Source organism: Erinaceus europaeus, chromosome 12 (genome assembly GCF_950295315.1).
Source record: "Erinaceus europaeus chromosome 12, mEriEur2.1, whole genome shotgun sequence".
NCBI lineage: Eukaryota > Metazoa > Chordata > Mammalia > Eulipotyphla > Erinaceidae > Erinaceus > Erinaceus europaeus.
Window position 1 is genome coordinate 77,707,489 of NC_080173.1, and position 27,140 is coordinate 77,734,628.

General features: G+C 38.6%; 1 protein-coding gene across 2 annotated transcripts in view; it reads left to right on the forward strand.

Moving 5' to 3' along the window:
- The first annotated feature begins 3,204 nt into the window (after positions 1 to 3,204).
- EFCAB5 (EF-hand calcium binding domain 5) overlaps positions 3,205 to 27,140 on the forward strand; it is a 104,639-nt gene continuing 80,703 nt past the window's right edge. Inside the window, exons 1-4 of one of the 2 annotated variants that reach the window (XM_060204082.1) lie at positions 3,205 to 3,389; positions 4,124 to 4,186; positions 7,179 to 7,263; positions 22,010 to 22,583. In XM_060204082.1, coding sequence (XP_060060065.1) covers positions 3,348 to 3,389; positions 4,124 to 4,186; positions 7,179 to 7,263; positions 22,010 to 22,583 — 764 coding nt within the window. In that variant the 5' untranslated portion in view covers positions 3,205 to 3,347. Of the gene's footprint in view, positions 3,390 to 4,123; positions 4,187 to 7,178; positions 7,264 to 22,009; positions 22,584 to 27,140 lie in introns of those variants that run through there. The other variant, XM_060204083.1, reaches the window with a different exon arrangement.

Here is a 27,140-nt window from a genome sequence, read left to right on the forward strand (position 1 = left end):
TCACCACTTGTGAAGTGACCCCTGCAGGTGGGGACCTGGGGCTGACTGGGATCCTTGTTTGGGTCCTTGTGCTTTGTGCCATATGCACTTAACCTGGTGTGCTACTGCCCGGTGCCCTTAAAAACTCATCTTTTCACCACAGTGTTTTTACATTGGTGCCCTGCTCTCGATTTAATCAGATCCTGCTTTTAGTTTCCCTTTCTGTTCTTCTTTCTCAACTTCTGTTGATGAGTGGGGACAACCCATACTCATCTTTATCTTTCTGACTTAGCTGATTTAACATAATTCCTTCTAGCTCTGTCCAAGATGGGTCAGATAAGGTGGGCTCATTGTTCTTAATAGCTGCATAGTATTCCATTGTGTATATATACCACAGTTTTCTCAGCCACTCATCTGCTGTTGGGCACCTGGGTTCCTTCTAGGTTTTAGCTATTATGAATTTTGCTGCTATGAACATAGATGTACACACATCTTTCTGGTTGGGCATTATGGAATCCTTGGGGTATATCCCCAGGAGAGGAATTACTGGGTCATATGGAAGGTCTATGTCTAGCCTTGTAAGAGTTCTCCATACTACTATCCAGAGAGGCTGGACCAATTTACATTCCCACCAGCAGTGTAGAAGGGTTCCTCTGTCCCCACAGCCTCTCCAACATTTGTTGCTGCTGTCCTTTTTGATGTATGCCATTCTCACAGGAGTGAGGTGGTATCACAGTGTTGTCTTTATTTGCATCTCTCTGACAATCAGCAACCTGGAACAATTTTTCATATGTTTGTTAGCCTTTTGGATCTCCTCTGAAGTGAATGTCTTGTTCATATCCTCTGGCTTCCCGGCACGGTGGAGGGTGGGGGGGCGGGGGGGATGGGACACAGTCTTTTGCTGGTGGGAGTGATGTTTATGTACAATCCTATTAAAATGTAAACATTATATAAACCACTATTTAATTAATATGAGAGGCGAAAAACTGATGATATGTCTAGAACTTCTTAAAACACAGACTGAGTCTTTATAATACATAGGCTGTCTTTGATATGTTCTCTCCCAAAAGCCTAGACCAGGGAGAACAGAAGCAACCAACAGCACAGCTATATACAAGATGCTGGGTACTATACCCCAAACCCTATCAAAGGGACTTTCCAAACTTAACCCTATCACCAAATAATGTGACGATAACAATAACTATCCATTGTCTTCTTGAACCCTAAGACAACAGGAATCTTACATTTCCACTATAGAGCCTATATTTCCCCCAGTCCTGGAACCTTAGGGTGGGGCCCACTTTTCTGCATGCTTCTCTCAATCCAAATCAAATAATATTGCATCCGCGGATCACAACCTAATCAACACAACGAGTGCCACCCCAGCATGCTGCACTTCAGACTGTGACCAGAGACTTCAGGTGTGGAATGACAACCCTTCAGCTTCATCACTCAGGTGAGACCTTTCCTTTCATAGTTTCTAATTTCTCTAATTCCATTCCAGGTGTCTAATTTCATAATTTCTCTAATTCCATTCCAGGTGTCCCACTCCCCAATAAAGTCCCCAAACCTAGATATAGTCCAGATCCCTTAGAGCTCCAGTGGCGCAATCAGTTAGCGCGTGGTACTTATACAGTCCAGGTCCCCTGAGATACAGCATAGTTTCACACGTGCCCATAAACTAGGGGAAAAATATATACCTGAAAGCAGAAGCACAGAAGAGCATGCAGGGAATACCCCCAACACTTCATCTGCACTATTCCAGTTTTTAGGTCAATGATTGTTCAACAATTTGTTTGGCTTTGTATGTTAACTCTCTTTTCAGCCACCAGGTTCTGGATGCTGACCAGACTTCCCTGGACAGACGACCCCATCAATGTGTACTGGAGTGCCACTTCCTCAGAGCCCCACCCTACTAGGGAAAGAGAGAGACAGACTGGGAGTATGGATTGACCAGTCAGCGGGGAAGCAATTACAGAAGCCAGACCTTCCACCCTCTGCAACCCACAACGACCCTGGGTCCATACTCCCAGAGAGACAGAGAATGGGAAGGCTATCAGGGGAGGGGTGGGATGTGGAGATCGGGTTATGGGAATTGTGTGGAATTGTACCCCTCTCATTCTATGGTTTTGTTAATGCCTCCTTTCTTAAAAAAAAACAAAAAACTCATCTTTTAACACTAAGATTTATGCATATAGAAGGTATCCAATAAAGATTTAATTGAACGTCTATAGGTGCATCTAAACAAAAGAAGATTTTTTAAAAAATGAGAGGAAGCTTCTTAACAACTTCAGAAGATGTACACCATAAGCAACCTGTGAGAATGTACAGTTAAGACCTATCAAAAATATAACATTATTTATTATTTATAAACTAATTTGAAGAGGCTTTGAGTCTGATATTTTTAAGAATTGCAATCTGTTTTCTCCAAAGACAGAATTTTTTTTTATTAATTCAACTAGAACATGTTAATAAAAGCATGACTACTTCAGCATATTTTAAACACCATTTCAAAAAAGACTACCCAGATTTAATAATCTTAAAACCTAGCCTCCATGTTTAAAAATTTGATTTTCACATAGCACCTTGTCTAAATATACACAGAATCTTTTTTTTTCTTTATTGGGAGGATTATGATTTATAGTAAAATAGTTTGTGCATATATACATAAACTCTTAAAGGACTTTTGGCATAACAGTGATTTTGATTATCTGTGGTTGAATTTAGTCATTTGTAATAAAATTGAGGTCTGATAATTATCTTTTATTTGCTATTATCATTTTATCATTTTATTGAGGGGTTAGTGGGTAATAGTATGGTTGTTGACACATGGGTATCATTTCTCATCTCCCTGTGATAGGTATCTGCAGAACAACCCCCTGATATAAATAAATAAACCAAATAAATAATATTCCTCAGAGGTCCCCTTCCAAAAATTATTTTTAGTAAGATTACTCCTCTGACTTCTTCACAGGAATTAAGCTTTCTCAAAATTTCACTTTTATCTCAACAATTTAAAAAGTATGTTTTAAACATTCAATTGTCTTACTATCATTGGATAGTATTATTATTTTTAACAATAATGTGGTGATTAGTTTTCCTATTTCCCTGAGCAGTGGTCTAGCACTAATCTAATTTTGGTCAGTAACAACAGTAATAACAGTAGTACAGTTTGAAAAGGTTAGCAGTTGAGAACTTACTCCCATTCAATAGAATGGTGGGATGCAGTGGGGGTGGGGGTAGAGGGTGGTTTTGACCTTTCAGAGTGCTTTTTGTTGTTTCTTTCTTTATTTTTCTCCTATTTTATTATTAATCCTAGCCTGGTACTTCCTTTCCCTGCTATTTGGTGCTATATTCTAAGGGTCCAGATGAGTGAGTCTACACCTCAAGAGGAACCCAAGCCTGTTCAGGTATCTGGCCTACATAGGTTTCTGACCATTAAGAGCAGATTGGAGATTCAACCTTCTTTGGAAAAAACTAAGAGGCACTAACATAGTCTGTCACTTAATTACTTCTCTTTTTGCTGAAGTATACTGTATTAGTTTTGTTTTTTGGAATTGTTTATTTGATGAGATAGACTAAAACACTGCTCTGGATATACGTCATGCCAGGGATCTGCTGTGGTGCCTAAAGCTTTAGGCCTGCTGAATCACTTCCCCAGCTTGTCATCAAGTTTTGACAAGAATGTAGGAAAAAGTGTATAACTAACTAGTAGTTGGGCCTTTATGACCTACTTCCTGTTGGTTGGTGTTCTTTATATAAAACATGCCTATTATTGTTCAAATTTGTTAATGCAACTATTTAGTGCGATTTGGTTGGGTACAATGTTTATTCATTCTATGAAATGTTTTAAACTGGGCTGGTGAAATAGCTCACTTGAATAATGCACCACTTTGCCAAGTGTGTGGCCCAAATTTGAACCTGGCCCCTACTACATTGAAGGGAGAGATTCAGCATGATGATCTCTCTCTCTCTCCCCCCCCCTCTTCTCTTTTCCCTCTCTTTCTCTGCCTCTATATCTCTGTGCTTACTAAATATATACATAAACTTTTAATTAAAAAACTTGTTATACTAGAGTGTGAAATGTTAATTTTGCCTCAGCTCCTTTCAGGTTTTGGAATTATTAACACCATTTCCATTTTAGGAAGATGTAAAAGAAGACAAAGAGAAGAAACCAACACCAGCAGAAGTGAAAGAGCCTACTGAGGTACAGTTGTCAGGAAAAATCAGATGTTAACACTGGAAAGTAAACTGGACCAGTTAATTTTTTTTCACATAAGAGAGGGAACTAAAAGATGTGGGTGTTCAAAAAGGCAAAGTTGCAAATGGAAAAAGCAGTTCAAGTTAATTATTAAACTGACTCATATGATTCAGTTGCAGAAATTGTCCATAAGAAAAAAATAGATTATTTTAAAAAATGTCCATAGACAGGTAATTTATTCTATGGTGTTCACATGTGGTACTGGAGATCAAACCTAGGGCCTCATACATAGTAAGGCACGTAGTCTACCTGCTGAGCTACCGCCCACCTCTAAAACAACTTTATGTTTAAACAAATATAAGATTTCACTGGAGGATAACATTTTTTATTAGTGATGTAATGATGATTGACAAGATTGTGGGATAAGAGGGGGTACAATTCCACATAATTCCCACATCAGAGTTCCACATCCCATCCTCTCCATTGAAAGCTTCCCTATTCTTTATCCCTCTGGGAGTGTCTTTATGGGGTGTAGAAAGTGGGAGGTCTGATTTGTGTAATTGCTTCTCCACTGGCCATGGGCATTGGTAGGGCAATCCATAGCCCAACCTGCTTCTATCTTTCTCTAGTGGGATAGGGCTCTGGAGAGGTGGTGTTCCAGGATACATTGGTGAGGTCATCTGCCCAAGGATGTCAGGTTGGCTTCATGGTAACAACTTCAACTTGGTGGCTGAAAAGCATTAAGATATAAAGCAGAACAAATTGCTTAGTAAGCAGGAATCTAGAGGTAAGAATATACCAGATGAGATTTGGGTTTCCATATTTGGGAAAAGCTAGTAGGTCTGTTTTAGATATATTCCAAGGGGCCCATGACTTCACTAAGTTTTGCCCGAGCCTGTCAGCTAACATGCAGGTGGGCTGAAGGTAATGTCTGAGGAAATGGTGTCAGAGTTGGAATAGGAGTAGAAAGCTGGATCAGGGCAGAGAGTAACTCCCAAATAAGGGAAAAGTATATAGGTATTGTTAGGTATAAACCACACCACTCTGACCTAGGGCCCATGTCTATCCGTAAAAGAATGACATTTTCTTAAGGTTTTTTTTTTTTTTTTTTTTTGCCTACAGGGTTATTGCCTGCACTATGAATCCACTGCTTCTGGCAGCCATTTTTTTTTCTATTGTTGTTGGATAGAACAGAGAGAAATTAAGAGGAGAGGGGGAAGATAAAGGGTGTGAAAGAAAGATTGACACCTGCAGACCTGCTTCACTACGTGTGAAGTGTCCCCCCTGTAGGTGGCAAGCTGGGGGCTCAAACAGGGACCCTTGTACCAGTACTTGCACTTTGTACTCTATGCACTTAACTTAGGACCTACCACCCAGCCCAGTTGAAAATAATTATGTGAATTTATCATGTAATTTATCTTGTATAACAAGAATCCTAAGAACATCCTGTTGTCATTTTTTTAAGGTTAGCCAAAGATTCATTTTTTTATCATTTTACTGAGCTCCTATTTTGTAGTAAAGTTGTTGGCACATGGGTATAATTTCTCTTCTCCCCATGACAGGTGTCTGTAGAACACTCTCACCCCCTACTTAGGTCCTCATTTACCATCACTTACCAGGACCCCAATGCCCTCTTCACCTCCTTCCTTCCTTTCCTTCACCAGAGTTCTTTGTTTTGGCATAATACATGTACTATCATTATTTTAAAAGCTTACTATGAGTACAAACAGGTATTTGTCATTTACTCATAAAACTAACCTTTAAAAAACAAGGGCAACAAAAGGGAAAATAAATAAATATAATAAAAAATTTTTAAAAAACCAAAAAAAAAACTAACCTTTAACTTCCTCAATTAAAATGAAAATGTTTTTCTTTACAGAATAAATACAGAACAATTTCTTTTGGGGGCAGTGATGGACTTCATTACTATGGGCAAACATTTTCAGATAGAAAGAGAGAGTGGGAGAAGGAGAGACACCACAGCACCCACATTTTTTCCATACCTCCATATTGGTGTACTGGGACTTTAAACCTGGGTCACTCATAAGCAAGTTACCTCACTTACTCAAAAAGTGATTCTAATAGTAAAAGAAATCAAAAGAAACTTCTCAGGGCTAGGCAATAGCACACATTGGTTGAATGCACACATTACCATGCACACAGACTTGTGTTCAAGCCCCCAATACCCACCTGCAGCAGGAGAAGCTTCAGGAGTGGGAAAGCAGTGGTTCAGGTGTCTCCCTTTCTTTCTCACATTCTATCACCTTTTTCTGCTCAATTTCCCTCTCTGTCCTTTCAAATTAAAAAACAATAAATGCATATTTAAAATAGAATTTTCTTTTAAAAACATTTACTTTTCTATTTATGATAGAGAATGATTCAGAGCTGCACTCTGGCACACATAATGCTGGAGATCAAACTTAGGAACTCAGGCTGGTGAGTCCAGAGCTCTAGTCACTGCACCACCTTCTGGGCTCCCCAGTAGCACTTTCAAAGGCTTAGTTTTCACTATGTTGTAGTCTCAAGTTGCATTCTAGAAAGTGTTGCACAATTCAAGGATTAATGTATATTTGGAATGATAGTATGATATTAGCGTATTTGCTATAATAGGGAAGTATGGTGACATATTATGCCAATCCAATTCATTTTACCTTATGAAATGCAATAAAAAGACTGTGATTGTGGTCTGGCAGATGGTGCAGTAGATACAGCATTGGACTCTGAAGCGTGAGGTCCCAAGTTCAATTCCCAGCAATACATGTGCCAGAGTGATGTCTGGTGCTTTCTCTCTCCTCCTATCTTTCTCATTAACAAATAAATAAACAAACTTTTTTTTAAAAAAAAAGACTGTGATTACTGGTTTGCTCCTAACACACAACACTAAATCCTATCAAAACTTATGCTTGGTTAATCCTACGAAGTGTGTACAGGAAAGAGTTCATACAATGTTGAGGAAAAGCAACTCATTTTGAAGTTGATGTTTCTTTTCTCCTTTCAGATTTCACAGGATGTACCAGACAGTTCTATATCCAGCATCAATAACAGTACAGAAGGAAAAGCAACAGATGAAACCCATTCTCAAGGTAGGGAATTAGCCCTTCCTCATACATAGCAGTACTTAAAACTAGTATTAATCTTTCTCTGGAAATGCATTCATCAAGATTTTTTCTATCTAAATTTAAGTAGCTAGGTAAGTAAATCAATGATAAGTAAATTAAGTAAAATATCTCAGGGGTATTTTAAAAACCTTCAATTTAATTCTATTAATACTTTTAAATGCTTTTTATTAACACTGTTCACCTTGTACTTCAATAGAAGATCTAACTGGCGAATTAGGTGGTAGCGCAGCAGGTTAAATGCACGTGGCGCAAAACGCAAGGACCGGCATAAGGATTCCGGTTCGAGTCCCCGGCTCCCCATCTGCAGGGAAGTCCCTTCACAGGCGGTGAAGCAGGTCTGCAGGTGTCTGTCTTTTTCTTCCCCTCCTCTCTCCATTTCTCTCTGTCCTATCCAACAACGACAACACCAATAGCAACAGCAACAATAAAAAACGACAAGGACAACAAAAGGGAAAATAAATAAATATACGTTAAAAATTTTTAAAAAAGAAAAAATATCTAAGAGCTGCCTCAGCAGACAACACAATATAAATAGATGAAGATAAAACAGAACTAAGTGAAGAACCCCAGTGATTTGGCTTCCCACTGATTTTCGGTTTTTTTTTTTTTTAACTTCATATACTTGATTTCACATTTATCCTGTTTGACTTCTAACCCCACCCAAATTTCAGATAATTATGCAGATTTAAGATGTATATGACGAAGAAGGCAACCCTGCCCCCTTTCACTATAGTTCTTCGTATAGGACAAAATTCTTCACAACGTTGAAAATTTAACAATTTAAATTAATTGAAATTGCCCTTAATTCAGCTTGCAAGTATTGCATGTTTAATTGGTGCTAGAATAAGTTACAGTGATAAATTTTAAAGATATATTTACTTAATGAGAAAGAGAGAGAGAGGGAGAGAGAGAGAAACAAGCATTACTACAGCACATGTGATACCAAGGATTGAACTGGGGCCTCATGTTTGCATGTCTTATGCTCTACTACTGAGCTACTTCCCCAGGCTACAATAATAATTATTTAGTATTCTCTTCCTTTTGAAAATGAAGTACCAGGGAGTCGAGTGGTAGCTCAGCGGGTTAAGCTCATGTGGCACAAAGCGCGAGGACAGGAAAAAGGATCCCGGTTTGAGCCCCCGGATCCCCACCTGCAGGGGGCGTCACTTCACAGGCGGTGAAGCAGGTCTGCAGGTGTCTATCTTTCTCTCCCCTTCTCTGTCGTCCCCTCTTCTCTCCATTTCTCTCTGTCCTATCCAACAACGACGACATCAGTAATAGTTCAACAATAAGAAACATCAAGGGCAACAAAAGGGAATGAATAAATATTTTTTAAAAAGAGAATAAAAAAATAAATAAAAATAAAAAAAAAAAGAAAATGAAGTACCAGGAAATAAACCCACTATACTGCTGAGCTGCTTCCTGGACCATTTTTTTTCTTTCTTTTCTTTTCTTTCTTTCTTTTTTTTTTTTTTTTAAGTATCACTTCAATATCCATGGAAATTCCCTGGTGCTGTCTTTGTTGCTCCCATGAGGTACTGGGGGTCAAAGCCAGGGTCTGAGGTGTGGTAAGACATACGCTTGACCATCTGAACCACCTCCCAGGGTCCTAAAGTATTTCTAAATTAAGAGTTTCTAGATGAATTCTAGTTATAACTTTCAAGTACTTCTTTTTCTTCAAAGTGTTTTCTAAGTCATAAGTAATGTTTATGATTTAGGGGATAACTCAGCAGGCAGAACACATGCCTTACTATGTGTGAGTTCACGAGTCTGATTCTGACACACTGAGGAGCACCAAGGACTGAAACAGATTAAGTTTCATAGATGGTAGGAAAGTGCTTTGGTGTTTCTGTCTTAAAAAAGAGAGAGAGAGACAGTAGGGTGGGAGTAGGTAGCATAATGTTATGCAAAGAGACTCTTGTGACCGAGGCTTCAACGTCCCAGGTTCAGCTCCCCACACCACCATAATCCAAAGCTGAGCAGTTCTCTGGGAAAAAAAAATCTACAAAAAAATACAGAGTACTAGCTGGATGAGGGAGGTGGCTTGTTGGTATTGTATAAATTCATTACCTGGCACTGTAATAAAATAAAGGTAAAATAAAAGACAAGAGGCCTAGGAGTTGGCACAGGGGATAGAACACTGAACTTTGATGTATGAAGTACCAAGTATGACCCCCAGCATCACATATGCCAAAGGGTTCGTTCTCATTCTTCTTTTAATAAACAAATCCTTAAAAAAAAAAAAGATCATATATAGTTACTTACTATCTCTTCTTATTAACACACATCCTGATACACACACATTAAGAATCACATTTTTTCATGCTTAACTCGTCATTTTTCTAAACTTAGGTACCATTTCCTCAGCTTCACTAACTTCAAAAAAGGTTTCATGGCTGGGTTAGCAAAATAACTCACTTGGATGATGTGCTGTTTTGCCATGTGTGTGACCCAGGTTTGAGCTTCAGTACTGTGGTCTCTTTCACTCTATCTCTCTGCCTCTCTCTAATAATAATAATAATAAGTAAATAAAAATAAACCAAAGTTTTGTGGTAGGTCTTGCTCCATCTGCCTTCTCCACCACCAATTTCATAATTTTATCTCCTTCTCATTCCCACCTTCCACCATCAACACTACACACATTTAATTCATCTCTCTCTCTTGTATTAGTATTGATGTATTTTTGAAATTCTTTCAGTAGGTGCTTAATGTATTTAGATGGTCCCTCATTGGGTGCATAGATGTTAATAATTGTTAAGTCTTCTTGGCTGATTGATCCTCTAATCATTATGTAATGTCCTTGCTTATCTTTTATTACTTTATTTAATTTAAAATCTATCGTGTCTGAGATGAGAATGGCTGTTCCTGCACTTTTTTGTGGTCTGTTAGCCTGTATGATAGTTTTCCATCCTTTCATTTTAAGTCTGTGTTTATCTTGTTGTGACAGATGGGATTCTTGCAAGCAGCATATGGTTGGGTTATGTTTTCTGATCCATCCCCCCACCCTGTGCCTTTTGATGGGTGAGTTTAAGCCATTGACGTTTATTGATATTATGGATTTAATGTATTGTAGTGCCATTGTTCAAAAAAAAATTTTGTTTGCTCTGATATATTGCAAGTATTATAGTGATGTTCTTGTTTATAAGAGGTCTTTTAGAACCTCTTTCAGGGCCGGCTTGGTGATGGTTGCCTCCTTTAACTGTTGTTTGTCTAAGAAGGTTTTGATCCCTCCATCTAGTTTGAATGAAAGTCTAGCAGGATATATTATCCTTGGTTGAAACCCTTTTTCATTCAGGGCTTGATATCTTGCCACTCCCTTCTGGCTTTTAGAGTTTGAGTGGAGAAGTCTGCTGATAGTCTTATGGGTTTTCCCTTGTATGTGACTTTTTGTTTCTCTCTTGCAGCCTTTAGGATCCTTTCTTTATCCTTACTTCTTCTCTGTGACTATGATGTGTCTTGGTGTCTTCAGGTCTGGGTTGATTCTGTTTGGTACTCTCTGGGCCTCTTGAATCTTTATGTCCTTTCTGTTATTCAGGTCTGGGAAGTTTTCTTCTATTATTTCCTCTAGAATGTTTGCTTCCCTTTCCTCTCTTTCTTCCTCTGGCAGGCCAATTATACGAATGTTACTTCTTTTGAGATCATCCCATATGTCTCTGTTGTTGTTTTCAGTGTCTCTCAATCTCTTTTTAAGCTCTTTCACCTCTTTCTTCGTTTTCTCTAACTCATCCTCTGTCTGACTAATTCTGTTTTCTGCTTCTGTTAGTCTGCTTTCCCTTGCCTCAGCTTCATTCTTCATTACAGCTATTTCAGCTTTCAGTTCTCTAATTGCCTCAAGATAATCAGTATTTTCCTTGGGGGTCTCAACTGTTGTTTCCCTAATACTGCCATTCCTTTCCTCCAATGTTGTTGTCATTTCTGTGATTAATAAGTTTATTATTGCTTGCATACTTTTCTTATCTATGGTTACTTCTGGCTGATTTGTAGTTTCTTCTGGGCTCTTGTCTTCATTAATTGGAGTAGCAGTTTTATTTGTTTTTGATCTACCCATTTTTTTGATTTATGTGTTTCTTTTTTTATGCTCTGTTGTTCCTCAGTTGTTGTGTCTTGAGTACAAGTAACACTGTACTAAATACCTTTATGACAATTGCACTCACCAACCTCAGGAATTACAGTAGCAACTGAAGCAAGTATTAAAGTAGTTTAATCATTACCAGTTAGCCAAACAATTTCTCCAGTCCATGAAAAAATAGTAACCAAATCCCAGTGAAGAAAGAGAAAAGAAAGAGAGGATAGCAAGAATAGACAGTTATGCATATCTACTATCCACTGTATATTCTAGGGGTAACAAGAGGGGAAAGGGAACTAGAGCAGAGATACACACATAGAGAGTCCACTCTGAGTCCGATTTCTTCCCCAAAATAATTCACAAATTCAGAAAGGCAAAGAAGAAGGAAGAAGTGTATGACAAGATTAAAAAAAGAGAGAGAGAGACAAGAGAGAGAAAAGGGAAAAGATAAGAAAAAGAGCTGTAATTAAAGAGCAGTGAAAGCAAATTCCCAAATGTGTATCAGTGAATTCAAAAAAGCACCCTGTTTGGTGGTGTGGGGGCTTGGGGCTGTGACTTTGGAAGCTGTAGGATTAAGGAAGAAAGGATGACAAGAATGAGAAAAAGAAAAGTAAAAAAAAAGAAAGAGAGAGAGAGAAAAAAGAAAAAGACAGAAAAAGAACAGTCATAAAAGGGCAGTGAAAGGAAAGGTTTTTTTAAAATGTATTTATTTTTAATTATTTAATTAGCTATGTGGGGTGAGGTGGGGGGGTTGGCTACTTAGAAAGAAAAAATGCCAGAGGTTTCAGAAGGGTATAGACTTAGAATTAATGATACTCCCCGGTGGGACAGGAATTTGGTAAAGAAAAGGAGCTCCTAGCAGGGGATCCTGCTAGGAGCTGGTCCCCAGGGACTGGTTATGGGGGGGGGGGGCAGGGAAGGAGGTATGCTTGAAAATTAAAAGGAAGAAAAAAAATTTTTTCCCCTTTTTTCCCTACTCTAATTCTTAACCCAAATTAAGTTATAGACACCTCCTTGGTGTCACCACTAGGATCCCTTATGGGCTGGCCTGCTAAAGGCAGAAAATCCTACCGTTTCCAGGAGATGTGGTCAGAGCTCAGCCACTAGCAGCTTCTCAGTCCACCATCTTCCGGGAAACCCTTCATCTCTCTCTCTCTTAATCACATGGGTCAGGTTTATAAATGAACTCTCTTTTATTTTAAACATAAGATACAGAATTTTTATCTAGGTAACCCATGATATACTTAACTATATCTTCACTTTAATCAATTCATGACCAAATTTTCATCTGCAAAACATCACACATGTATTCTGTCATGTAAATTTTTGCCTTCTTAAAATAAGTGTCACTCAAAAATTTTTTGACCTTTCCTCTTCTTTCAGTTTCAGTTCTAGTACTGCTTTTCAATGTGTGGTAGTGGGAAGTGTTTGGCTTAAGTCAGTTCACCCTAGCATATGATGTATACTAAAAATACTCCAGTTGCTTTTTTTTGTGTGATATCAAATGCAATGCAGTGTAATTATTCAGTAGTGACCAGCCCTAACTAAACCTAACATTCTGAACCTTCATTTGTAGAGTGTGTATGTGTGTGTGTGTGTGTGTGTGTGTGTGTGTGTATAGACGTAGGAAGAACTGCTACAATATCAATATGTCAAAGGAAGTGTCTTTATTCCTATTCTATACCTGCCAAAGTTTAAATGATATAACATATCAGGCAGAAAACAGAATGCACTCAAATACCTATTTGAATAGAAAATATTGTGCTTGGGGGGTGTGGCGGTAGCGCAGAGGGTTAAGTGCACATGGCAGAAAGCTGAAGGACCCGTGTAAGGATCCTGGTTCGAGGTCCTGGCTCCCCACTTGGGGGTTGGGGGGGAATGTCGCTTCACTGGTGGTGAAGCAGGTCTGCAGGTGTCTATCTTTCTCTCTTCATCTCTGTCTTCCCTTCCTCTCTCGATTTCTTTCTGTCCTATTCAACAATGACAGCAATAACAACAATGATAAACAACAAGAGCAACAAAAGGGAAAAGATGGCCTCCAGGAGCAATGGATTCATAGTGCAGGCACTGAGCCCCAGCGATAACCCTGGAGGCCAAAAAAAAAAAAAAAAGAAAGAAAAAAAGAAAAAGAAAAGAAAGAAAGGAAAGAAAATATGTGGTCAAGGGTACTGTGTGAATCCTTCATTTCTTTTTTAAAGTTTTAAAAATATTTTATTTATTTATTCCCTTTTGTTGCCCTTGTTGTTTTATTGTTGTAGTTATTATTGTCGTCGCTGTTGGATAGGACAGAGAGAAATGGAGACAGGAGGGGACCACAGAGGGGGAAGAGAAAGACACCTGCAGACCTGTTTCACCGCTTGTGAAGCGACTCCCCTGCAGGTGGGGAGCCGGGGGCTCCAACCAGGATCCTTATGCCGGTCCTTGCGCTTTGTGCCAAGTGCGCTTAACCCGCTGCATTACCGCCCGACTTCCTTAAGATTTTTTAAAATATTCTTTTTATCTTTATTTATTATTGAATAGAAGCAGAGAGCAATTGAGGGGTAGGGGAATCAGAGAGGGAGAGAGACACCTGCAGCCCTGCTTCACCACTTGTGAAGCTTTCCTCCTGCAGGTGGGGACCAGGAACTTGAACCTGAGTCCTTGTGCACTGTTGCCTGGCCCATGAATCCTTCATTTCTTTATCCTCGTTATTCTACTTCTCAGCCTATGAACTTAACTTACATTTTGAGAACTCTTGATTTTAAACTATTAGTTTGCTTAGCCTAGTTCTTATTACACAGTCCTAAGATTAACAAAGTTTTGTAGGAAACTTTCCCTGTAGATATTAGATTTTAATTATAGCAATGTTTAATTATGCTTCTTTTCTTCCTGTTCACAGTAGTCATTTTATAATATGTAAAAATGCTAAGAAAAATGTACAATAAGACCTAGTCAGTTAAAAGGAACATCACACATGTCATTGGTATCCCTGCTGGGTCAATTTTCAGCAGTTTAATCAAGCAGTCAGTCCCACTAATAATATGTGTCTTCTTGTGAAGAAAGATTGTGCTAAGACTTATCATAATGTGAATTATAATTCATTCCTCTCTAGACCCTTCAATAATGTTGTACTGAGATCACACCCATCTGCTTAGGTCAGGAAGTGTTGTATGTCATACGACTAATTTTTTCAAGATGTGAATAAGGAATTCTTTTGTGTCATTACTTATTTAGTTGAAAGTATTTATGCCCATGGTATCTGAATAGGTCTTAGTGTTATAAGGTGGATTAACACAAGGTTGAAGGTGTATATGTTGGGGAAGAATTTGAAAGACTTCTTATTCTATGAAGAGTTTATAAGACAAATCTGAGAGAAAATTACAGTGCTTAAAATGAGGCATCAAAGGGAGTCGGGCGGTAGCGCAGCGGGCGCAAAGCGCAAGGACCGGCCTAAGGATCCCGGTTCGAGCCCCTGGCTCCCCACCTGCAGGGGAGTCGCTTCACAGGCGGTGAAGTAAGTCTGCAGGTGTCTGTCTTTCTCTCCCCCTCTCTGTCTTCCCCTCCTCCATTTCTCTCTGTCCTATCCAACAACGATGACAACAAGAATATCTACAACAATAAAACAACAACAAGGGCAACAAAAGGGAATAAATAAATAAATTTAAAAAAATATTTTTAAAAAATGAGGCATCAATAATTATTTAGTGAGTGAATATATAAAGAATCCATCTATGTGTAAAAGGTTTAAGAATATTAATGCACAGACCTGCTTTAAAATCCCAGTACCTGTTTGGACCTGTATTCAGTTGAACATCTGAATTAATTTGTCCTTGGGACAGTGCTGTAATTTATGATGTTGAATTCAGAGGTTGACTGATCAAAAGATTGCTTCAAATAGACTTGTTCAGAATTCTGATTTATTTACCCTTATTTGCTGTGTCTCCCTTTTCTTGGTTTTATGGTTCTAAGAGAAAAGTGTTTGACTAAAGCTGTAATGAAACACATGTCTACTTCATTCTGCGTATCAGTGGAGACAATGAAAGTAGTAGGATTATTGTGTAGCAACCTATAATCGCCAAGCACACTAGAGCAGGCTGAATTGATGATAGAGTATGCTCTAGTTCACGTGCAATTTTATTAATGAGCCATGGCAAATGGATAGATATTAAGTTGCCGTGCAGCTGTAGCAATACACTTAAGACAGGAGGAGAAGGATTACCTACCCGCCTTTGGTTATGCAAAAGATAGTAAAAGCAGAAAGAGTACACTAGAACCTACAGACTCAAAAGAATTGTCTGTTTTACATTTATATGGAATAAAAACATAGTATATTGACAAGCACTGTGACAAAAAGGAATAGTATCTCCCCACACACACACAAAGTGGTTAATTGGTTTGCAAACATAGCTAAGAAATAAGGGAGAGCACGTTACTATACCCTTTTTATTTCCCCATATCTGAATAAGTGAATTAGCCAGTAGAAATTCAAAACTTAAGCGGGAAGTTCATAAATACTATCCATTACTGAGCTTAAAACTTCACTGTTTAGATGAAATATTGGTTTTTCAAGGATTTGTGTATAGGTGATGTTATTCTTTATGGACAAAAAGATGGATACACTTTATGTAGCAACTTAAGATATTCTTCAGAGTAAAGTTGATGGAAATTTGTTCTGTTTTGTTTTAAGTATTTATTTATTCCTTTTTGTTGTCCTTGTTGTTTTATTGTTGTAGGTATTACTGTTGTTGTTGTTATTGTTTTGTTGGATAGGACAGAGAGAAATGGAGAGAGGAGGGGAAGACAGAGAGGGGGAGAGAAAGATAGACACCTGCAGACCTGCTTCACAGCTTGTGAAATGACTTCCCTACAGGTGGGGAGCCAGGGGCTTGAACCAGGGTTCTTATGCCAGTCCTTGTGCTTTGTGCCACCTACATTTAACCCACTGCGTTACTGCCCAACTCCCAGAAATGTTTTTTGCCACCATAGTTATTACTGGGATTTGGTGCCTACATAACTCTACCATTCCCCATAGTCATTTTTTCTTCTTTCCTATGATAGAGGGTGAGGGACAGAGAAAAAGAGAGGAGAGGAGGGATAGGGGTAGGAGAGGGGAGGGAAAGGGAGAGAAGGGGAAGTGAATGAAGGGGAGTAGAGTGGAGGGGAGGGGAGAGGAAGGGGGAAATACCTGCAACACTGCTCCACGGCTTGTGAAGCTTCACACACACATACACACACACACACACACACACACACACACACACACACACACACACTGTAGGTGGGGACTGGGTCTTGAACTTGGGTCCTTTCACATAGTGATGTGTGTGCTTTACTGGGTGAGTCACCACCTGACCCATGAGGGGAAACATTACTACTACTATTATTATTATTATTATTTAGTACTACTGAGGCTCAGTGACTGAATCCATTGCTTCTAGCAGCCATTTTTTTCTTTCTTTTTTTCCCCATTTTGTTGATAGAGACAGAAATTGAGGGAGAAGGGAGAGGGAGAAAGAGAGAGCTATATTAATGTTTCACTGCTAATGAAGGTTCCTGGGGAAAATATTTTAAATACAAGTTTTAAAAATGTGTGGGTAGCCTCTCACCTGAGAATGAATAAACTTATTGCAATACAGTCATACAATGAAATAAGAAAGAAGTAAGCTGGAGCTGCAGAGTAAGGCATATACTCTGCAAGGTGAGCTGTCACCTATTATCTCTTTTTAAAAAACATTTATTCATGAATTTATTTATTATAAGATATAGACATAGAAATTGAGAGGGAAGGAGGAAAGAGAAAGTGAAAGAGACAGAGAGACAGCTGCACCTCTCCTTTACCACTCATGAAACTTCCCCCCTACAGGTGGGAACCAAGGTCCTCGAACACTGTTATATGAGCACTTAATCAGGTGCATCACTGCCTGACCCCTCTCCTACATCTCAAGTAACTTTTTCCTTAAGCAATGAGTAGATACAAAGCTACTTATATAATCATATTTGCAGGTCACAAATATTTCACAATAAATAAAGTTTAAAAAACTCTAAGCATGGAGGTTCTGTTCTCTTCTCCTTTCATTGCACTATTTATTGAGTCTTTTGCACCATGACTCAGTCACTACTTTCTAGATAAGTTAAAATAGTGTGTGTTAAATAATTTTGGGGGGCAGACTGTGGCCTGAAAAAATATGTGTTGAGGGAACGTGAGCATGTGCAAGGAGCCAGGTTTATACTTGGCCCCTACCTACAGGAAAGCTAAACAAATGGTGAGGCAGTACTGTAGTGTATCTCTTTCTCTCTCATAATTTCTCGCTGTCTAGTAAAATAAAAGAAAGAGGGGGAGGAAAACATGACTGCCAGGAGTGGTGGATTCATCCATGTCAGTACTAAGCCCTTGACAACCCTGGTAGCAATAAAAAAATTAAAATTTGTGGGTTTTTTTTCTTTTTTCTCCTTCATCCACAAAGTAACAGAAACAAAAACTTTAATAGTAATGACATTGATTCTACTGTTGTTCTGCTGGGCACTGATAATTTTCTTCAGTGTAAAGAATCAAACTGACTAGTGGATAGTATTTGAAAAAAAAATGAAAGTATCAATACTTTACCTCCATACGCACATCAGAGAAATCATTTTAATATCCTCATCAAAATTTTCACTCTAGTCACCTCAGCAATCCTGCGTGTGGAAAAAAAATCTGATAGTTTATTGTTCGAAGCCTGAGCTAGCTAAGGCCTGGGCTCCCAGGCTAAGCTAGCCACTTCTGCTAGGAAAAAGTTATACAGTTTTCTGTGCTGATGCCAATAAAATTGTCTTCATGTTGAGTGTAAAACATTAATTCCCCAATAATAAAAAAAAATAAAAGAAATTGTCTTCAATCCCAGATGGACTTGGCATATATTCCATGAAAATATATATATGTATTTGCAGTTTCATTTTTTCTAGCATTATATTTGCTTCAAACCTTCATCATGTATAATCACACCTATGATTTCACTATTTCTAGGTTTTAGTAATATTTATTAATAGTTTATTCCCCAAAATGTACAAAAATGTTAGAGGGTAGGAAGCTTCTCATGCAAGTCTTTTACTTGTTATTGATCACTCTTATCTCCTCAGACCCTGGCAGCCAGCATCTAATTTCTCTGCTAAAAGCTTCCATTTTCCTCTTTGTATGGGTCCTTTTCTCTCACTTACCAAATATGGTCATGCCTAACCACTGTTAAAGATAAATCCTTCCCTTCACAATCATACTCCTTGAAAGAATTGCCCACTTATCTAGAAAGAAAGAAAATTAATGGTTGGGGTTAGGTGGTGGCCCACCTATTGAGTGCACATGTTATAATCATCAAGGACCTAGGTTCAAGCTCCTAGTCCCCACCTGCAGGGAGAAAACTTTATGAGTGGTTAAGAAGTGCTGTAAGTCTCTCACACCTCTCAATTTCTCTCTATCCTAAGTAAACAAATGAATGCACAATTTTAAAAAAGAAAATCAACCTGCCAATATCCATGTCCAGTAGAGAAGCAATTACAGAAGCCAGTCCTTCCACCTTCTGCACCCCATAAAGAATTTTGGTCCATACTTCCAGAGAGGGATAAAGAATAGGAAGTGGGGGTCGGGTGGTAGTGCAGCGGGTTAAGCCCACATGGCATGAAGTGCAAGGACCCACTTAAGGATCCTGGTTCGAGCCTCCAGCTCTCCACCTGCAGGGGGGGTCGCTTCACAGGCGGTGAAGCAGGTCTGCATGTGTCTTTCTCTCTCTCCCTCTCTGTCTTCCCCTCCTCTCTCCATTTCTCTCTGTCCTATCCAACAATGATGACATCAACAATAACAATAATACCTACAACAATAAAACAACAAGGGCCACAAAAAGGAATAAATTAAAAAACAACAACAGTTGTAAGGACTATGTAAATAAATATGAACCTGTTCGTGACATCTTATTAACATGTGAGGAAAACATGCCTAAAAATTAATTCAATAGAGCAAAACAGAAACTAGAAATGGTTTCAGTCACACCTAAAACCAGATACACCTCTGGACTTTCTAGCTATATAAGCAAATGCATTTCATCTTTTAAAGAAGATTTATTTATGAGAGGGTGAGGAAGAGGAGAGAGAACCAAGGCAGCACTCTTACATTTGCAATGATGGGGACTGTGCTTGGCATTTCATACTAGAAAGGACAATGCTTTATCTACTGTACCACCTCTCAGGCTGCATTATTTCTTAAGCTCTGTGAATTGAAGTCCTGTTGCCCAAATTGAAAGTGTTTTTAATTATACATCCTTCTTAAACCTCTGTTTGTAGTTTCTGTGATTCTAACTTATCCTATTTTCCTGTCTCTCTAATGATTCTAGTCTCTCTCAGATTTCTATGTTAGTGTCCTTTCTCTGCCTAGTCCTTAAAATTATTGCATAAGATTCCTTTCTTGCCCTGTCCTCATTTTAGAAATTCTCTGATTAAGCTCATCCAATGATAACTACAGAATTTTAAAGATATATACAATGTTATCATTGTGATTCCTGCAGAGTATAATTATTGTTACCATTTTATAGAAGTATAAACTTGAGTTTGACAAGTTAAGCAAATTGTTTTAAGTCTCATGGTTAGTAAATGTTCGGTCTGGAATTTGAACCCTGGTGTTCTGATTCTAACAACCAAATTCCTTGCAGTTACAAAAGGATACCTGTACATTAAAAACAACACTAGAATGCTCGTGCATATATGCACACATCCTTTTCTGTCGTTTCCAGAGATTTTGGTAGGGAAGGACCTAAGCACCTATTCTTAGTCTGCTATCTTGGTTTAATATCTCCATCCTGCTTTTTCCTTTTTAACACACCAGAGCCTCAAGTATATGTGATCTCACCACTCCCAGACTGCTTTTTCATTCAGATAGAAAGACAGAGAGGGAGAGAGCCATAGTACCAGAACTTCCTCCAGCACAATAGTATGACCAATGTGTCACTGGGACTTGAACCTGGTCTGAGAGCATGGCAAGGCAGGCAGGCACCTTGCTTGGTGAGGTATTTCTCCGGTCTGTACCGCATTTTTTAAAAATGGAAAGTGGTTAGAATTGGAGAGTGGGGAGAACTGTTTTTAAATATAGATGTGTGGTAGACGCTCTTCACTGCTTAATCATCAGACATTTCCTCACTATTTTTCCTGCCAACTGAACTTTAATTTTGAAGCAGATGGAAACTGCTTGATATAAGAGAACTTGGTCTAAATGCTGACATGAAGGAATAAATTAAGATCACCCAAAACTGCTCATAGTAGTGCCCTCCCCTTTACCAACTATTGTGTGAGAGTTGGGCATGTAATCTAGTTAGGGTCAATGAAATGTAAAGTCTTGGAACTGGAAACTGGGGTTTTCTCTTCTTGTAGAGTAAAACAGACCTTGGGAAGTTTTCAGGTCTTCTAAAAGAAGTGATGTCGAGGGCTCGGAGATATTTCATCCAGAAGGGGGCATATATGTGAAGAGTCCTGGGTTTAAGCTCTGGCACCACATAGGAGCACTGTGAAACCAGGGGAAGCTCTATGGATGGTGAAGCAGTCCAGAGGTGACACACCCTTTTTCTGTCTTTATCTGAAAAATAATATGTGTGTATGTGAGGGAATAGACCTGGGAGCAGTGGAGCTGTACACGTGGAGGGCCCAGCATTTACAAGAAACGAGTGATGTCTGGTGTTGCAGTAGTACTTATTTGAAGTAGAAGCACAAAAAGTAGATAAAGGGGCTGGGTGATGGCACACCTGGCTGAGTACACCTATCAGAATGCACAAAGCCTGGGGTTCAAGCCCCCAGTCCTTACCTTCTGGGGGGAGGTTTCACAAGTGGTGAAGCAGTGCTTCAGGTGTTTCTCTTTCTCCTTCTCTATCTGCCCCTTCCCTCTTGATTTCTGTCTCTACGCAAAAAAATAAGAATGAATTTTTTTTAAAAAAATTAAATAAAGAATAGTGGCCTGGGGCTGAGTGGTGGTGCATCTGACAGAGCACATGCTACCATGCTCAAGGACATGAGGTCGAGTCCCTGGCTCCCATTTGTGGGGGTGAAGCTTTATAAATGGTAGAGCTGTGCTGCAGTTGTATTTCCTTCTTTCTCTGTGTGTGTGCCTTGCACCACTTATCAAAAGAAGAAAAAAGAAAGGCTACAGGGAGTAGTGGAGTCCTCATGCTGATAATGAGCCCCAGAAATAACCCTAGTGGCAACAAATACATAAATAAGAGACAAACAGTGGCCTAGGGAGCTCAGCAATAAAGTACAGACAGGACTTGTATTGTGAGGCTTTATGTTCCATCATGGGCACTATATATACACCTGAAAAGTGATCTAGCTTCCCATTCCTCCCTCCCCCCAACATAAACAGACTGAAAAATATGACCCAAGAGTCAAGGCCCTCACCACACACACACACACAAAATAGACTTAATTAAGTAACAGATAATTAATGAAAACACTGATTTGCTGAATGTCTCCCTATTAAGTCAACAGTAAAAGTCTATGGTTAAAGTCACTGTCTTCTGATATTCTGTTAATTTCAGCTGATTTCCTAATACATCATAAAATGGATGCAGAAATCTTTGTTTCTAACAGTATTCTAAAAATAACATGGTGTAAAGTTTCTTTCTAATATTTCTTACATTTATTCCTTCCTCACCCCAGAACTAAACCTGGAGAAGGAACCAAAACTCTCAACTGAGTCAATAAATGAACCCAACACTGAAGAGTCAAAGAATGTTGTGGTTAAAAAACCTGCAAAGGTGATTTTCAATTTAGAGGAAATGTCACTGAAACCAAAGATAGAACAATCATGGAAAAAAGCTGTTTTTGAAAGAGTAGATGCAAGAGCCCAAGCAATGCAACAAAAAATAATATATAAGGACAATCTGAAAAAGGAGCTAGAGAAACAGACTAAAACAAAGCTCCCTAAGGATGATTTGGCCAAACAGTGGTTTAATACTGAAGAAATGACCCTGAGTATGCGTGCATATTTGCTTGACAAGCTCCTGCCCACATTAATTCCTGGAGTGGAAAAAATGTTAATGCAAGTGGAAAAGAAGATTTTGACAAAAGTTGACATCCCAACCAAGTTTGATCCAATTAATTATCTGGGTGAATATTTAATGAGAAACAATCCTAACTACATCAAAGACCCAGGAGTGTCTGGTTATCAGAGAGTAATGAAAGAAGTCACGGAACACCTGAAGGTACATGTTCCCAACACCACCTGCAACAGGTACACTTTCTTATGATTTCAGTTGATGAGCTAGCTCTTTTAAGTTTTTTTCATCTTTATTTGTTTGATAGAGACAGCCAGCAATTGAGAGGAAGGAGGAGACAGGGAAAGAGACAGAGAGATACCACTTGTGAAACTTTACCCCTGCAGATGGGGACTGGGGGCTTGAACCTGGGTCCTTGGGCACTGTAACATGTGCACTCAACCAAGTGTGCCACCATCCAGCCTTCCCCCCATCTAGCTCCTTACATTGAAAAGCAAGTAGAACATAACATAACATAAACATGGCTTAAAATAAGTAATAGTATAATTATTCAAAAAGTTTTTCAAAATGTTACTGAGGTAATGTAGATTTTCAAGGTGTATTTGGGGAGTAAAATTTCAAATCTCTTCAAAATGTACAGTACTGGGAGTCGGGCGGTAGCGCAGCGAGTTAAGTGTACGTGGTGCAAAGCTCAAGGACCAGCGTAAGATACCGGTTGGAGCCCCCAGCTCCCCACCTGGAGGGGAGTCGCTTCACAAGCGGTGAAGCAGGTCTGCAGGTGTCTACTATCTTTCTCTCCTCCCCCCCCCCCCGTCTTCCCCAGCTCTCTTGATTTCTCACTGTCCTATCCAACAACAATGACATCAATAACAACAATAATAACTACAATAATAAAACAACAAGGGCAACAAAAAGGAATAAATAAAAAATTTTTAAAAATGAGAAAAAAAAGTACACTACCACGCCCTGGATGAGTTATTTTACAAGGCACCATGAAGACTAATAAGGGAAGTAAGGTCCACATATTTAATTATCTCACTAGAATCCCAAGTGTCTGGTTATTTGTTTCTGTCTCCTTACATAGGAAAGTAAGCTTTCCAGATGAGTGCATATGAGAGTAAGGACTTTTAAAAAAATGTAACTTTTCTTGGCCCAGGTGGTGCCAAATCCAAAAGGCACATTAATATACGCAAGGACTAGGGTTCAAACCCTGGGGCCCCACCTGTGGGAGGAAGCTTCATGAGTGGTAAAGCAGTGCTACAGGTGTCTCTCCTGTTTGTATGTCTCTCTTTCCCTCCATCTCCCTCTGTCATTTACTCTCTGGTTAAAAAAACAAAACAAAACAAAAATGCCACCAGAAGTGGTGCAGTCCTGTAGGCATAAATCCAGAAATGACACTGGTGGAAAACATCAAAAACAAACTAAACCCCCCAACATTTTAGGTAGGTAATATATTCACCTGACTCAAAAGCCAAAATGTATAAAGTCTTATACAATGAAAAGCTTCTCTCCCATCCTTATTCTCCAAGTATTCTATCCTCTGCCTCTGCCTAGGTAATTACCGTTCTAAATTTTCAATGAACTTCTTCCAGAGTTTCTTTGTGCAAACATAGGTTAATGAAAATATAGATTATTATTTTTTTCCTTTTATACAAAACTGTGTTAATGAGTTATAAATGTATTCCCCCCTTGATATTTATATTTTATTTCAATGCAATTCAGTTTACTTACTCTAATTTTATGGCTTCTGGATTTTGAGTCATTGTTACATTTTAAGATGTTGAAAGAGCTCACCTATGTTTTCATTTTAATATTAATTTTACTCATTCATTCATTCATTCGTGTTTTCATTCATTTTATTAAGCATTGCTCAGCTCTGGCTTATGGTGTTGAGGGGGATGAAATCTGGGATCTCAGAGTAATTTTTTTTCTTTTTAGATGAGCTAGGGTCTCCCATATGTGTGATTTCACTAGTCTCAGGCTACTTTTTCAACTAGTAAGAGAGAGACAAAGAAGGAAGACACCATAGCAACAACTCTACACTCTTTTCATGACACTTCTATGTGGTGCTGAGGAATGAACCCAGGCCTCACTCATACTATGTATTATGACCTTTACTCACTGAGCAATCTCCTAGACTCCAGGAACCAAAGTCTTTGACTAGTTTTATTGCTGTCTTTATTACAGAGTAAGCATCTTACTTGAAGCTTTAGAAAAACAGCAGAGAGAGAGAAAGAGACAGAGAGAGAGAGAGACTACTCTGGAATAAAGTAAGAGGCATGTACAGAACTCTGTTCTATTTTTTGTTTGTGGAATGTGTATTCTCAGTTGAAAAAATTTTTATCATAGTATGACTGCTTACCAATGAGATCAGAACTATCTGAATATTTGGCTGAAAGTTCTATTTGGTTTCTTCCTCAGTTTTCTGGATCACAAACTCTAAGAATGCAGAAGGTTATTATTGTTTGCTAAGACCAGTAACTTAAAGAAATCAAATGAGGGACCAGGCAGTGGCACTCAGTTGAGCGCATGTTACCATGTGTAAGGATGCAGGTTCAAGCCCTGCTCCCCACCTGTGGGGGTGGAGGAGAACTTCACAAGTGGTAGGACAGTGCTGCAGGTTATCTCTCTCCCCCACTTCCTTCCCATTTTTTCTCTGTCTCTATCCAAAATAAATAAATAGGTAAATGATATATATTTTAAAAAGAAATCAAATGACTAACTTTGGTAGTAGTGAAAAATTTCAGTAGAAGCAGAGAGCAGTGCTATCAAATTTAATAGAGAGCTTAAAGAATATTTTCATTTGCAAAACAATGAATTAAATTTATATTTAGAACTATTTCCATAAAAATACTTCAATTTGGGAACTAGTGTCAAGACTGTAAATCAATGTTTGACAAATCCTCCCTTTTATTAGGGATATATAAAACTCAAATCAGTATACAAAATTCCAAGCATTTATCAATGTCTATAATAAGAATAGAAACTTTTAATTTTTATCTATTTAATGTATAGAGACAGAGAGAAATCAAGAGAGAAGTGGGAGATAGGGAGAGAAAAAGAGAGACACCTGAAGCATTGCTTCACCACTCAAGAAGCTTTACCCCTGCAGGTGGGGGCTTGGGAGCTTAAACCTGGGTCCTCATGCATCTTAACATGTACTCAATCATGTACATCACTGCCCAGTCCCCTACAGTAAGAATAGTAACGGAGACACTAGAACTCTGGTCTAGGTTTTATTGTCCACCAATAACATAAGAGTAATAAGAGGATTAGCTTAGTTTACTGGTACTTCTTGATCAAGGAATTTGGATGTTTAGAATCACTTGAAGCACAAGGTCTATTAACCTAAAGCTTGGGTATCCAAGATTCTTAGCAAAACAGTCTGCTTTAAAAAAAAAAAAAAATTGGATTGAGATAGGGAAAAACTGAGAGGGGAGGGGAGGGGAGGGGGAGAGGAAGAGAGATATCTTCACCTCTCATGTGGGGAGCATGGGCTTGAATCCCACTCCTTGGGCATGGTGCATAGCCAACTGCATGCACCATACCACCCCCAGGATTTTTAATTCTTATTTGTTTGTTTATTTATTTATTTATTTTACATTACCAGAGCACTGTTCAGCTCTGGCTTATGGTGTTGCAGGGGACTGAACCTGGGACTTTGGAGCCTCAGGCAGGAGAGTCTCTGCATAACCATTACTATCTACCCCCACCTGATTTTTAATTCTTATTTGTAATTTTGCAAAACTCATAAATAAGTTAGGTTTGTGTTGTTTTGTGCTTCTTCATATGTTATAGGTTTTTGTGTGTGATGCTGGGGAACAAAATCAGGGCCTGCCACATGAGCAATACCACTGCTTCCCTGGTTCAATTTTTATTATATATATTTATTTTATTTATTACATATTTTTAATTTGTTATTAGCATCAGGGTTATCACTGGGGTTTTGTGTATTCAATATTTTGAAAGAGAATTCCACCCATTTATATCTTTAGTGGTGGGTATGGTGCTCCCATGTGGTGTCAGAAACTGAACCCAGGCTCCCACACACAGAGGGTATGCTCTCTACTGTTGAGCTACCTCCTGGGTTCTTTTTTCTTTATTTTTGCTTGTGTTTTGTTTTGGTGCCTATGGAGCCCAGAGCCTTATGCATGCAAAGCTACTGAGCTGTATCCCTGGCCCGTATACATTGGCATCTTTTCCTTCTAACTCTTGATTCTACCAGTGCTTGGGTATGTATATTTTATAAGTCATACTACCTTATTGTGACATGATAATGAAAAACATTTGTTCTATTTTAAATAATTGTTTTAAAATAGGATTATAAGGTCATCCCCCTGCATGTAGGGAGCAGAGGCTTGAACTGGGTCCTTATATATGGTAATGTGTGCACTTAACCAGGTGCTCCATTTTCCAACCCTCAATAATGGAACATTTAATCCATGAAAATAAAAATCATGAACTGTTCCAGATAGTATCTTTACCACAGTACATAAAAGGAAAAACAAGTCAGTGTAAATACTCAAGCATTAAGACTACACAAGCAGAGTAAAAACAAAAAAGGGAAAGAGATAGAGGCTTTTATTTTACTTATAATTTGCTGTAAATTCACTCATGTACAGCAGTCAAGGAACTTAAATGCAGATTTTGTGACAAAATCCATTATGTATGTTTCTACTGGCATATGGTATCTATAATGGGTCTGAAGATTTATTTCAAAGTATTCTCTTTTGGGGGGTGTACTTAAAAGTTCTCAAAATGTTTAATTCATCCATCCTAACAAGATTTCAGCA